Below are 13,931 nucleotides of genomic sequence, written 5' to 3' on the forward strand. Positions count from 1 at the left end.
CTCGCTATGAATGAAGGAAAGGAGATTATTTTCTAAGGGCTCGTTTATCTTTGTTAGACACAATATTAATGAGAACTAACAGACAATAACGCCAAGGAAAGTATAGGGGGTGTTATCTGCAGTATTTAGAACATAAATGTGAAAGTGGACGAAAAGATGACTTGCCGCCGGCAGGGACCGAACCTGCGACCTTCGAATAACGCGTCCGATGCTCTACCACTGAGCTACAGCGGCGGTCATCCTTCCGTCCACGTTTTGGGGTATATATGTTGATTTAAACGTAGGAGTGTTAGTCAGCGCCAATCGCAGCCATGGCGGCGAGTGTGGAACACTCATTTTTTTGCCTGGTAACGTCACGTAGCACGTGACCTTGGCGTTATTGTCTGTTAGTTCTCATTAATATTGTGTCTAACAAAGATAAACGAGCACTTAGAAAATCATCTCCTTTCCTTCATTCATAGCGAGGGTCTCGTCCTGGCAGACTTAATGCCTTCAGGTAGTATGCGAGGGATTATTGGTCAGCTGCCAGCTCGTAAAAAGATCACGTGCTACGTGACGCCACCAGGCAAAAAAATGAGTGTTCCACACTCGCCGCCATGGCTGCGATTGGCGCTGACTAACACTCCTACGTTTAAATCAACATATATACCCCAAAAAGTGGACGGGAGGATGACCGCCGCCGTAGCTCAGTGGTAGAGCATCGGACGCGTTATTCGAAGGTCGCAGGTTCGGTCCCTGCCGGCGGCAAGTCATCTTTTCGTCCACTTTACTTTCTTCACATTTATGTTCTAAATACTACATATAACACCCCCTATACTTTCCTTGGCGTTATTGTCTGTTAGTTCTCATTAATATTGTGTCTAACAAAGATAAACGAGCCCTTAGAAAATCATCTCCTTTCCTTCATTCATAGCGAGGGTCTCGTCCTGTCAGACTTAATGCCTTCAGGTAGTATGCGAGGGATTATTGGTCAGCTGCCAGCTCGTAAAAGATCACGTGCTACGTGACGCCACCAGGCATAAAAATGAGTGTTCCACACTCGCCGCCATGGCTGCGATTGGCGCTGACTAACACTCCTACGTTTAAATCAACATATATACCCCAAAAAGTGGACGGGAGGATGACCGCTGCCGTAGCTCAGTGGTAGAGCATCGGACGCGTTATTCGAAGGTCGCAGGTTCGGTCCCTGCCGGCGGCAAGTCATCTTTTCGTCCACTTTACTTTCTTCACATTTATGTTCTAAATACTACATATAACACCCCCTATACTTTCCTTGGCGTTATTGTCTGTTAGTTCTCATTAATATTGTGTCTAACAAAGATAAACGAGCCCTTAGAAAATCATCTCATTTCCTTCATTCATAGCGAGGGTCTCGTCCTGGCAGACTTAATGCCTTCAGGTAGTATGCGAGGGATTATTGGTCAGCTGCCAGCTCGTAAAAAGATCACGTGCTACGTGACGCCACCAGGCATAAAAATGAGTGTTCCACACTCGCCGCCATGGCTGCGATTGGCGCTGACTAACACTCCTACGTTTAAATCAACATATATACCCCAAAAAGTGGACGGGAGGATGACCGCCGCCGTAGCTCAGTGGTAGAGCATCGGACGCGTTATTCGAAGGTCGCAGGTTCGGTCCCTGCCGGCTGCAAGTCATCTTTTCGTCCACTTTACTTTCTTCACATTTATGTTCTATATATATATATATATATATATATATATATATATATATATATATATATATATATATAGCGTAGAGTTGTATCGGCGGAGGCTGACAATTATATAACATGGTATGCGACCGTACGCATTTACAATGCGTGTGCATTCCAAGAAGAAAAATAAACGGCATTCTTTCATTCACATTTCTCCTTTTTATAGCACGTTATAGAATGGCCTCCTCGTATGCGACACATATGAGGTGCGCTGAAGATTGTCTTAACTCCGAATTTTTGTGCCACTTTCTTTAGGTTGTGTGATACTTTATGAACGTATGGTATCACCACAGTACTTCTATGAGGGTCCTCTTCTTTCTTTTGGTTTTTTGATTATTTTAAAGTTGCCATCATTTGCTCAGCAGCATTAGAAAGCAAGGTCAAATGAAAACCCACTTTAAGTAGCCTCTGATCTAATGGTTCTCTCTAAAATGACGTCTAGAAAGTTGAGCAATGGTGGGGCCTGCAAAGTTCCCGATAATTTTGGCATCTCACTCTCCCCAGCGGTCGGTACACAGCATATGTGAGTGCGCACTAAACGATAATTACGATGTGGGACACGCCCTGGTAGCTTAGCAGGTGAACGGTGTCGCGCTGCTAAGCTCGAGGGGACGGGCATGTTTCCGGCCTCGGCGGCCGTATTTCGATGGGGGCTAAATACAAGAACACCTGTGTACTCAGATGAGCACGTTAAAGGGACACTAAAGAGAAACAATGAATTGGTTTAGATTGATAAAGTGTGCTCGGAGAACTCTTGTGTAGTTTATTTCACCACCATAGGTTTATTATTAGAGGAAAAAACCAAGTTCAGAGTTTCGTTTTTAAATTTCGCGCCGAACTTTGTAATTCGTGACGTAAAAGATTTCAAAGAGCATTTAACGTATTTTGGCGCCACTGGCTCGACTAAATTTCCACAATTTTGTTATGCCATGTCTCTAGCCCCCTCAGAGGACAATGTACTTCGATTTAACCGATTAGGAACTAGGTAAGCCCAAGCAGGCGCCTTCAAAAATATGTGACGTCACGGCAAATGGTGCGGGAATTCCAAGGTGGCGTCGCCACCTGTATTTTCTTTTTGCGCGTTTTCTCGCTTATTAAGCGTCTTCTCGCAGCAAGCGTGGTGTTTTTGGTATCGTGGAAGACTACTTTACCAATGCGAGAGAAATCGTTTTGCTCTTTAGTGTCCCTTTAAAGAACTCCAGGTGGCGTCATTTAAATCCGCCACTACAGCATGCCTCATAATTATATCGTGGTTTTGGCTCGTAACACCCCAGACATTATTATTATCATTAAAATGCCTGAATAGCGACAACTGACACGTCACATCGCTTTTTTTAGCACGTCGCATTCATGTAGATGGTCGTAATGAGCTAGGAAAACGAATCGCATTAATGTGACAATTACGGGAGGATAGTCCGTCATAACTAGCGCTGCGTATGTGTAAACGCTGGTGCATCGCACTCACGGAAGAGTGCAAAACGCCGGAAGCCAGCTAGCTTGTGTTTGGATGACGAGGAATGAGACACGCTGCTGCCGCATTCATGGGAACGTGGCCAGTAAAGTTTAAGTATATGTACTCGGGTCATTCCAATGCACGCAAACTGTCCCAACCGTGGCACTCGACAAAAATCAGTTTCTCTTTAAAAATCTGAGAAAATTACGCAGGTATAGACATTAGTTCTACGGCATTTTCACAAAATATCTTCAGCGGCAAAATTTTTTTGGGCACGCAACTTCTCGAAATGGTGGAAAACCAGGTAGGAAAACAAAATTCCCTATAAATCTACCGTTTCACGCGCCTTTCAACACTTATGTTTTTTTGCATTTTTCGAGTATCGTGCTTTTATTAATATGACGGTCCCTTATAGTAGCTGTATATTTTTTTACCCCTTAGCGCGTAGGTAAATGAATAAATTGTAGCGTTTTCGAGAATTTTTTTACAAAAGACAATTATAGATCAAATGCATAAATTAATTTTATAGACCTTTTCATAAAACGTACTATCTCCTAAAATTTTAGTTTTGCCTGTGTGCGGCGCATAGGCTCTAAAGTAAAATCGTGAACTTGGCAAGACGTCTGTAGCACCCTAAGGTGGTCCAAGAAAAAATAAGGAGAAAGGTGGATACGATTCAGAATCATAACAACTTTGTCCACAGAAAGTTTAATCACAGTTCTTGTTTTAGCCGAGAAAAATGTTTTGAAGTTTAGTCCCACCATTGCATTATTTTGCTATGGGGACAATACAAACTTACTGAATTTGCTGCACAAAAAGAGAGTGGTAGCACACGGTTTTCAGTACCTTTTGTTAGTACTTTGTATTGTTTATTACATATCAAGGTGACAATAAACAGAGGTAAAAATATAACAATGCCATAATAGATAGATAGATAGATAGATAGATAGATAGATAGATAGATAGATAGATAGATAGATAGATAGATAGATAGATAGATAGATAGATAGATAGATAGATAGATAGATAGATAGATATGTGCCCTTGGCCTGCAACATTTAAAAAAACAAGCTTGAAAAAGAGCACGCGTCGCCTGCTCACTGCCACCGTAAAAGCGCTCCGGCAGGAGAGTGAGTCCGCAGGCAGCCCGTTGGCTGCCGCCTGGCAGCCCGAGGAAATAATCGAAGATGTTCAATAATTAACTGCACACGACGCACGTGCGCAGTGTGGTTAGCTTATCACGTATCGCTGCGACGTAGCACGTGCGCCAAACAAACGCAGTTGTCTCAACCACGACCTACTCGGGGTCTCAACCTTGCCAATTAAAAACTGTGCTTTGCTGCGCAAGCATGTGGCTTGCTTACACCTCGTAGCTTCCACCCTGCTGCAACCTCGTTTCTGGACATGTGGCACGGAAGCATAGGCGCGCGCACGGCGGGGGATGGAGGGGCAGAGGGGGGGGAGGCAATGTCTCCCCATACTTTGATTTAATAGGGGGGGGGCTGCGATGAACCCTCGCCCCCCCTCCACACACACACACACACACACACACACACACACACACACACACACACACACACACACACACACACACACACACACACACACACACACACACACACACACACACACACACACACACACACACACAGGGAACCCTGCTCACGCCTTTGCACGGAAGTACGAAGGCTGACCTTCGGCGGTGCATTTTTGTGGGTTCAGGCATACTTACAGCAGCCCAGAGGAGATTATGGCGGCACCCGTGGAGCCTTCGTTGAAAAGGTAATATTCTACACCGCTTCGGTCAGTGAGGATAGCAGACGATAGACCTGGCGTTGCAAACACAGAACTCTGGGTGCAAACGCGCGGCGCCATTCTGAATACTACTAGACGACGAACCTTGTGGGAAGTGCTGGCGTGACCCTGTTAAAGTGTACTACCATGTGCTACACAGAAAGGTGACCTTTTTGCTTCCTAGAAGATAAAAGCTTGTCCACAAATGGTGCGTATGCGCACAGTACGTGCTATTTAACGAAGTTGTGTCTGTGCAGTGAGCATCGATTCGCGATGCACGCGCGTCACTCATTTATCTGCAGGTTGTCTAGATTTGCTGCAGAACACGTGAGTTTTAGTGTTCAGCAAGGCGAAGTGCGCAGTTACGCGCGCTTTAGCAGACGAAAACTCACTAGGAGTGTGGATTTGGATAGATTACCCCCGACACCACACTTCGACGCGACAGCACGACAGCGTTAAATAAAAAATAAATAAATAAAGGAACGTTTTTTTTAGTACCAGTGGTTTTTCAGAAAAACAAAAATAGATTAACATACTACATTGGCACTGTAAACCTTTTACGTTAATGTTAGAAAGTGGACGACAGATGGCGTACAATGTCTAGGCGCGTTCGTTCCTGCATCGGAAGCAGTGCAAGCAATCCGCAAGTTTGACTACAGTCTGATGCAGCGAAGACCGGGAAGCTAAAAAACGAAACAACTGAAGCTGCCAAGCTTTGCTTGCTGGAACGAAATTGAACACACTCGTTGTGTCTGGCTACAGGCAGCAACCGGTTGTTGGCTGCATCGGCTGCATCTCCTGCATTACGTAAGCGGCGCAGAATATGGCACCGCCCAAAGTGGAGTGCAGCGAGAGCAGCAGCAGTGGGAACAGTGGCGGTGTAGCGACGGATTTATCGCCCACCGAAAGTGAGACACTGGAAGGTCGAGCTGCGGCCATCCAGGAGAAGCTGGACAACGCTTACCGTCAGATTGTGTTCCTCGACCAGCAAATCCGCGACCTCAAGCGCCTCTACAAGCGTGCCGAGAAAAACAACAAGTACGCTTTTCGCTACAACATTCGCATGAAGATGTCCATCGCAAGCGGCATAAAGATGATGTACTACCACTACGCCAACACCAAAGTGGCTGAGCTGGAACGCATCACGACGCAAATTGAAGAGGCGCGCTCAACGGCCAGTGACACCTCGGATGGCGACAGAGTGTAATTTCTGTAGGTTGCTTGGTTTGAACTTCTGTCAATGATGGTCCATGTAAGTGCTGAGTAGTGCTCCGCAGGCAGCTGTTGTGCAGACTTCCTGAACGGTAATTGTTGGTGGGTGTCTTGTGCAGCGTCGGTTCATTTTTATTTTTACGTTCCTGAATACACGTGGCGACTTGAAAGTTAAGTGCACATGTAAACTGCGTCCACGCATGATTTCCTTTCGAAGCCTCTGGCGTGAGCTACTACAGATCCTCTTTATGAGCAGCAGTGTTTGTGCTGCGCTACCTGCAAGAGGGAGAATCCAAACGAAGCGGTGTAAGCGATCCGAACACCGCGCCATCCACCTGGGCATAGCGAAGTTGTAGGGTCAAGAAGTGACAAAGTCCATGTGATTTTATGTTACTCGGGCTTAGGTTTATAATTTTATCATTGCTTACGGTTTTATGGTTGCGTGCATTGTCGTTTATACCTAGGTTAGCATTAGCATTATTTGATTCTTAGTTCTACTGCAGTGAAAGGCAATGTTGGCTGGCCAACCTTTCCTTTCTTTATGTTTTTATGCACTCAGTGTTCTTTTACACCACACCTTCGTGCTATCTTGTGTTGCTCGTTCTATCCCAGCTTTTTTACTAGCCTAATGCTTCAGCATTTTTTGCTCCACGGTTCAGCTGCACTGCCACGGTTTTTTCCGGGCATTGCTATGTGAAATACGATGTTGGCTTAACTATCTTCCCCTTATTTTTAGTTTTTATATTGAATGTCATTTTAGATAGCACTCCTTTGTGTATGCTTTTATGGTGGTATGAGTGTTTTGTTAACTCTTTACAGGACTTATAATTATGTTGTTGCAGGCATCATTAAGTTTAGAGACGAAAATATGTGATGCTTGGTTTGTTTTGTGTGCCAGAAAATGTTACTGCAAATATTTGAAGCCATGTACTGATGGCAGTGTTCTTGTCTTATACAGCTAGTGCGATATTATTGTAATGCGTACTTTCCATGTATCTTTAGAAGCTGTGATACATCTTGTGGTCATTCTGGTCATCCATTGTGCACGGAATTATCAATTAGCCGTGGTCTCACTACAGTGGCTGCTAATCGATTCTGTTGTACAAATTCTACAAAACATGATGACTGAGGATGTAAGGATTGTTGATGTTCTATCTCTCAGGGAAATTTTGTGAGACTTTCAGAGCACCTTTACAGAGAAGCAAGCATTGGCTTAAGCCCAAAGTACTTATGCCCCCCCCCCCCCCAACCTTTTTAACTGGAAAGGCTAACACTAGGTTCTACTATACTGGTAGGCTGCTTTTCTTGACCTCCAGTGGCAACACATTTACTTGCTTATTGGTAGGAAAAATGTTACTTATAAAGGGGCCCTGCAACGCTTTTTGAACATAGTCAGAGAACACTGTCAATCGGTAGTTAATGCTCCTGTGAACATGCGAGCCGAATATTATTGCGCTGCACACAGCAGGGAATTGGCACTTTTCTCTCAAAAACGGCGGAAAATCACTCGCCCTCTTCTCGGCACGATGTAGTCAAAGGGACCGGCTGCGTGGTCATAGGTTTAATAAATGAAAGAATTAAGGGGGATGCTTAAAACTCCCTAAGAATGTGAAGGCGTAAGCCCAGTTGGACCCATAGCGATGAGGAATGAAGCTATGAGCCTCCGCGGCAACATATAGGCAACGTGCAAGGGAGCTTTCGAAATGCGACAGCAGCATCAAGAACCCACGGCCTAGCAAATGGAAGAAGCCAAATCGGTCCTGGCCCTGACTTAGAAGAGAATGCAACTCGCGAGTCTCCCCCTGTTTAGACTGTGCATGCGTGGCAGGGCCATTGCCACAGGGCCAGTGTAGAGCACGCACCTCACCTTTCTTCATACCCCTACTGTGCTGCTGCTCATCAAACTGTGAAAAGACAAAGTGAACCAAATGGATGTGCAACTCGCACCTTCGTGTGCTGTTTTTATTTTTGCACTCACGCAAATGCCGCAAACACAAAGTGGACAAAGTACACGTGCAGCTGCACGTGCACATGCGTTTTAATTTTTCTTATTCACGCGATGCCACAAAGACGAGCTGGACGAAATACATGTGCAGCTAGCATGCTCGCATGTTTTTTTTTTGGACCGCATGTTTTGGACCTCACACGACTTTTAAACATCAACATTTAAGGCTTTCACCTTAAAATTATACGTATGTCTCGCTTCAGAAACACCAAAAAAGTAACTAGCTTAGTACTTCCAGTCCCGATCATCGGTCGCCTGCTTATTAATTTTCTCCTGCGTTCATTTGAGGCGGCGCGTGGCATACTACACCTGTACTATTTCAACCACTATGTGCCTCAATAGGTCACCTGTCTCATATTGAGTCCACTACAGTGGCACTTACCGATGCACATTGTCATTTCTAAAACCACCGGTACGCTTGTCATTTCCCACATTCTCTCTTCGGCATGCCTCGTGAGCACGATATATTGTCAGACATCACTTGATGTCAAGCTAATTTATTTCGCTTCAAAACATGCTATCTGGATTTGACTGCTATTTGTCAATCAAGGTGATGCAGGACAAAGCCAGTGTGCACCAGGCACTCGCAGAGCTTGGCTACTTTCACACAACAATAGCGCTTTTGTGCTATGTAGTTGCCGTGGCTGCCATGAGGTGCTGCCATGTGCCACTGGCACTCTCATCATCATACCGGAAGTGTACGAACACGTTCAAAGATGAAAAGAAAATGCTCAAGCTCATGACATACATTGTAGCTCCTTGCCCCTTTGTCATTCCTCCCTGTGTAGCTTCCAGCACACTTGTCGGGACGAAGGAAGAGAAGAAGCATTCAAAGTGTGCAACCAATCTCTCCAACTCATACTTGATGGATTAGAAAAGTTTTTGTGGCACGTAATTTGTGAGGCAGTTAACTCCGATAGTGAGGTCATTCGATAATTACTTTGAAAAGTGTCGCAGGGCCCCTTTAAATCTGGACTCTATCAATCACCCATGAATATGAGGCCATAATTTGCAAGCTATAAATGCAACGCATTTATTGGGCTACTTTAGAAAGTTTTCAGTTGTCATCTGTTTGCTAGCTGAAAGCCTGGTCGCATGCAAAAAGCAATGTTAATTGAGTGTATCCCCATCTGAACTACAGCTACAGATGGGGTAGTTGCCGACTCTGTTCTCTGCACAACTATGCAGTAAAACAAGCAGTACCTGAATATCCTTAGTGCAAAAAGCATACGTCAAGAGCATAACTCCTTTAAGGGGGGCCTGAACCATCCATCGTGGCTGGTGAAAAAAAACATAGCAGAAAGCAGATGCTGCTGTGAACAGCTCGGCCAAATCTTGCAGTCGTGTGCAACAAGGAGAGTTCATAAGTGGAGTGCGAAGTTTCCACTTTCGTAAGCACCCTCTCTTCATAAAGAGGCCCGTACTCTCGCTTTTCGGAGGGTGGTCGTACAGCAGATTTTTCGTCACACGACAGATTACTGCTGTTGGTTGATAGCTGGCATAAACCAATAGCGACTTTTGGCTTGTATGTGCTGTTTGCCACAGGGTGTCGCCACGTGCCGGACATTGTGCTCTATAGTTTGCTAAAATTGCATAGTTGCGACACTAGCGCATTCTGGAATCGCACCTAGAGAGAGAGATTGTGTTTGATGACGTGCACATGATGTAGCTTCTTTCCTCTGTGTCATCCCTCCCTGTGTAGCACCCAGCGCTTGTCAGGACGAAAGAAGAGAGAAAGTGCTGCAGGAGACGAATCCCTTTAACTCCGCTCATTCTTGATGTATTCGAAAAATTTCTGTGGCAGTCAATTCTTGAGACAGTAAACTCCGATACTGAGGTCAACTGATGATTACTTGCAAAAATGGTTCAGGACTTCTTTAATAAAGAATATGCCCCCTTTCTAGGAGTTTTGTGCGTATGCTTGGTCAGTCTCACCAGCATTGTGCTGTTCTGTACTGCACTATCCCCAGGATTGGCCCAGTCTAGTCGATGCGCTGATCCTGCAGACAGTAGCGAAATGGGCTAATCCCAGAGACTGTTTAACAGGGCCACCAAACTAGGGCTATCAAGGAAGACAGACACCTGACATGTTTAGATTACCCACCGTGGTAGCTTAGCATGTAGGATGTCGCGTTACTAAGCTCGAGGGCGCGGGTTTGATTCCCGGTCACGGTGGCCGCATTTTGATGGGGACGAAATGCAATGAACACATGTGTGCAGGTTTAGGTGCCTGTTAAAGAACCCCAGGAGGTCGAAATCAATCCGGAGTCCCCCATTACGGTGTGCCTCGCAATCATATCGTGGTTTTGGCACGTAAAACTGCAGCAATTGTATTAATTATTATTGACATGTTTAGATTTTGCCATGTGCGCATGGGCCTTGCCAGCACGAGACACAGGTTGGTGCCTCGTGCTGCAGTGATTTGCACAATTGCATTATGCAGCTGTCAACTACAGTTCAGTCTGTGAGATGTTTTTTCGTCTTTGCCAAGACATGTTGTGGCTGTTGCAAGGTTTGGCACTGTGTCACACGGTATGACACGATGAGATTACGATTGGAACAGAAGCATTTGTTGTGAAAGGCAGCAAGTGGTGTTAATGGTCAACTGTAATGAAATTTCGGACTTTGTAAGAGGCCTGCTTTCATATAGCGCATATAAAAAGCCATCTCCTTTTTTATATGCGTGTGAATACTTCACAAAAAAAATCTGCAGACGTGAATGATTCATCGGTTATTGAACTAGTGACGGTAGGGGGCTGATGCAGCTGATACCACCATAATACAAAGAACCTCTTTTCTGTGTGTGATGCACACAATAGCATCCTCGAACACTACAGTATTGCAGGTTATAGCCACCAGATGCCACCAATCTGTATGGTGCGAATTGCAGAATTGCGAAGTGAGAATGTGGTGCATTAGTATGGTGGTTGGAATGTCCTGCTTGAAAATGCTCTTTGCCACAGAATTGCAAGCTTGAATACCAGTGGTATGTGAGGGCGGACTTTTCTTTCAAATGCTCAAGTGATTGCTTTTGGGTATCCCTCGAACTTTTCGGAGACATTTGTAAGCAGCATTTAAAGGGGCCATGACACCCAATTTTAAATCATAAGCTGTGTTATGATGGTTAATCCTTGTGCGTTCACGAACGAGCTGGTGGAATTTTAGCGGATTTTTCGAACACTTAATTTATAATTGAATATTTTTATAAACACACGAGCGGCCTGAGAGTCGGGCAACACTGGCGCACTCGTGAGCCGAGACATAGCAAGCTGCTTGCTTTGCGAGTGTCTGTATTCCACCGAATGATTATGCTCTTTGCTCAGCTGTGCGTGAAATTGGGGTATTTCAGTTTTCTTCAGCTTGGCACCGATATTCAACGATTTGCAGCGGCTGAAACTGGTAGAAGACGACGGCTTCACTCCATGCAGCACATGACGTCACACATGCCGTTCTGACGTCACACATGCCATGGCAAAATGGTGGTCGCGGCCGGTGGGCGGGGTTTCTAGCCGCCGACTTCTAGGGCTCATTTTGCGCTGAAATATTCTTTTACAGTCCATTTTTCATATATGTACAGGCATAATAGACCCTCTACTATTTTTCGCTGAAAACCTCAAATTGTTGGGTGACCGTGTCATGGCCCCTTTAATGTGTCTAATTCGTGAAACTATCAAATGTCATGCAGTGTTTCAAGAAGTTCTTGTGGTGCTCAAGAGGTGCCCATGACGGGATTTTGTAGCTTCTACTACACTGTGTTTGTTTATTGTCTGTTTACACAGGACAAAAATGCACTCACTGGCACTGCATTGTTGATCATAATGCTGTGCTGATCAATTTTCAAAGGATTGAATATTCTGCAGTGACATCATTACAATGGCAGCGATAGAAACCATGGGAGGATGGTTGCCAGAGTCAGTTCCAGCTGCTCAGTAGATATCCTGTTAGGACATTTGTTGCTTGTATGTAGTGATGTTTCTATGAGGCATGTGGGTGTTCGGGACATATGGACCCGGCTGTGCACCCAGCTGGTAGCCTTCAGTCTCTCACAGTGCTAAGAGATGAGTGACACACTGATGTAATTTTCCCTGCACCTATTGTTCTAGCAGAGGATATTCTGTGACCAGCTTCTAGTAAAGCGTTGCCCATGCTCTGAAGTGCTTCTTTTGGACCCTCCATTCGCAAGCCAGTGCTCCAGCATAGTGCATTGTGTTCAACAGAGGAACAGTTTGTGTGGCATAAGTGGAACACCAGTTCTGCATTCTCATTCGGTACCTGGGACAGCATGTCGTGTACTCAGTTGTGTGGGACATGACACAGTGGTACGAGTGCACATGGAGTGTCTGTATATTTGCTATCGCAACAAAATGAGCTTTGCACGTCACAAGGGAACAAAGCAGAGTATTGAAGCTGGGTTCCGGGACTCTCCAATATCAGCGGGAGTAGGTGGTCATCAGCATGAGCAAACACCTTGCTTTGTGACCAGTATTACACTGGTACAGCAGCCAGGCAAGGTACCATTATCTATAGGTCCTGTAATTTGAGAGCAACTCAGTGCTTGACACGTGGCCAAAGGCTGCCGTAATCTGATACATGGAACATTCATGTCTTACAATGTGGATCACAGCTGCCATGTACTGACCTCTGGCCACCTGAAGACAGATCTCTCAAAAATAAGAACATGCTGTATTACTACATATTGCTGCCTTGCATGGCAGTACAAAAGGTGGGCACAGCCTTTTCTTTTTTTTTTCTATTACTATAGCATGTTTTGTGGTTTGTATCTCATATTGTAGCACGAATGAACATGTAATATTTTTGTAAGTAGTTCATTGACATCTCTAAACATGGCTCTAGGCTCCCTTTAACTGGCTTGAAGTTGGATGAAGACAGATCTGTTAGTTCTGAACATATTGTATTACAACTGCCTTTGCCATAGCACTGTGAAGTGTTTTTGTCTGTAGATGTGCATGTATGCTGTATTTAGCTTGAATGCTATCTGTATCCATTTGTGTATCACATGTGAACATGTAGCATTATTTTTTTTTTTTTGAAAGGGTATGGTTTACTTGTCGACATATTTTTTGTGAGTAAAATAAAGTGAAAAGCCCTGTTCAGAAAATTGTTTTTTTAACTCCTTCAATTCAGTACTTACATTTGCCACTGTGTAAGCTGTTTACAAGTGGGTCAGTCAGGAAAAACTGACCCACTTGTAACATAGAGTTTCAGTTTAACTTAATGTCAAACTAAGTTCATGGATTGTTCCCACAGTCACTTCTGATGAGGGGAGGGACTGAGGTTTAGTGATTATTAATTCGCAAATGTCGTACCAACTTGCCCAGACAAAAGCACTCTTGTAACTAGGAGCGTGTGGTTTGCATTTTAGTTTCACATGAAACCATGCTCTGTTTGGAATTTTGTCTATATGCCAAGAGTTGTATGCTAGGACGTCTAGCGAGTGTTATACCACAGGATTTTTAAATACGGACACAAAGAAACATTGTAAAGCGCTGGCACCAGGAGGCAACCTAGCTACTTTCCTCATGCGGAGGCTCGCACCATTTGCCTCAACCAATGCCATCAAATGATAGTTCCCTCCTGCCTACCTCCTTTTTTGTTACTTAACCCCTGCCTCCACTTCATCTACTTTCATGCTGCGCATTGAATATCCAGAGGTGGCTCTGCGCTTTGCGTCTCATGAGTTGTTCCCACTGCTGCTGGCTATTTGTGAGCTCCATGCAGCATGCATGTGATGC

General features: G+C 44.8%; 1 protein-coding gene across 1 annotated transcript in view; it reads right to left on the reverse strand.

Annotated features, from left to right (window-relative positions):
• Nucleotides 1-6,419: 6,419 nt before the first annotated feature.
• Nucleotides 6,420-13,931, reverse strand: part of LOC119384242 (histone H1.0-like) — a 32,275-nt gene continuing 24,763 nt past the window's right edge. The window contains exons 2-3 of the mRNA XM_037652462.2: nt 8,036-8,077; nt 6,420-6,449 (exon numbers count right to left, since the gene is read on the reverse strand). Of these exons, the coding sequence (XP_037508390.2) occupies nt 6,420-6,449; nt 8,036-8,077 (72 nt within the window). The remainder of the gene's footprint in view (nt 6,450-8,035; nt 8,078-13,931) is intronic.

Source organism: Rhipicephalus sanguineus, chromosome 1, assembly GCF_013339695.2.
Source record: "Rhipicephalus sanguineus isolate Rsan-2018 chromosome 1, BIME_Rsan_1.4, whole genome shotgun sequence".
In the NCBI taxonomy this organism is placed as follows: Eukaryota; Metazoa; Arthropoda; class Arachnida; order Ixodida; family Ixodidae; genus Rhipicephalus; species Rhipicephalus sanguineus.